This window comes from Sinocyclocheilus anshuiensis, unplaced genomic scaffold (genome assembly GCF_001515605.1).
Source record: "Sinocyclocheilus anshuiensis isolate Anshui unplaced genomic scaffold, SAMN03320099.WGS_v1.1 C31618585, whole genome shotgun sequence".
Lineage (NCBI taxonomy): Eukaryota > Metazoa > Chordata > Actinopteri > Cypriniformes > Cyprinidae > Sinocyclocheilus > Sinocyclocheilus anshuiensis.
Genome location: NW_015600456.1, coordinates 1 through 432, shown reverse-complemented (window position 1 = coordinate 432; position 432 = coordinate 1). Strand labels below are relative to the sequence as shown.

At 53.5% G+C, this 432-nt stretch overlaps 1 protein-coding gene across 1 annotated transcript; it reads right to left on the bottom strand.

Annotated features, from left to right (window-relative positions):
- Positions 1 to 74: 74 nt before the first annotated feature.
- LOC107682114 (iroquois-class homeodomain protein IRX-5-like) lies at positions 75 to 426 on the bottom strand (the record flags this gene model as incomplete). Its single annotated transcript, XM_016478472.1, has 1 exon — positions 75 to 426. A coding segment is annotated over one exon (352 nt), but the record flags the coding sequence as incomplete, so codon positions are not given.
- Positions 427 to 432: the final 6 nt, after the last annotated feature.

The window sequence follows — 432 nt, the reverse complement described above, 5'->3', positions numbered from 1 at the left end:
CCATTAACCAGCAATCAATTTTGCGCCCGGAGTGGAAACGACTGCGATGAAAAATTGATGATTTTTCCACAGACCTGCCTCTGTGTCTGTGGAGTCTCCCTTGTCCGTGGGCTTATTTGGCTCGTCGTCGTCGTTTTTCTCGAGATCAATGTTTTCGTCCTCCTCCTCGTCTTCGCTCCGGTTCCGTGGGGTCCAGGTCATCTTGTTCTCCTTCTTTAGCCTCCTCCTGGCGTTGGCGAACCAGGTGGACACTTGAGTGAGGGTCATTTTCGTGATGATGGCCAGCATAATCTTCTCGCCTTTGGTGGGGTACGGGTTTTTCCGGTGCTCGCTAAGCCAAGCTTTCAAAGTGGCTGTGGCGTCCCGGGTAGCATTCTTGCGGTAAGCTGGGTCTCCATACGGGTACGAGCCCAAGGGAGCAGCGTAAGGATG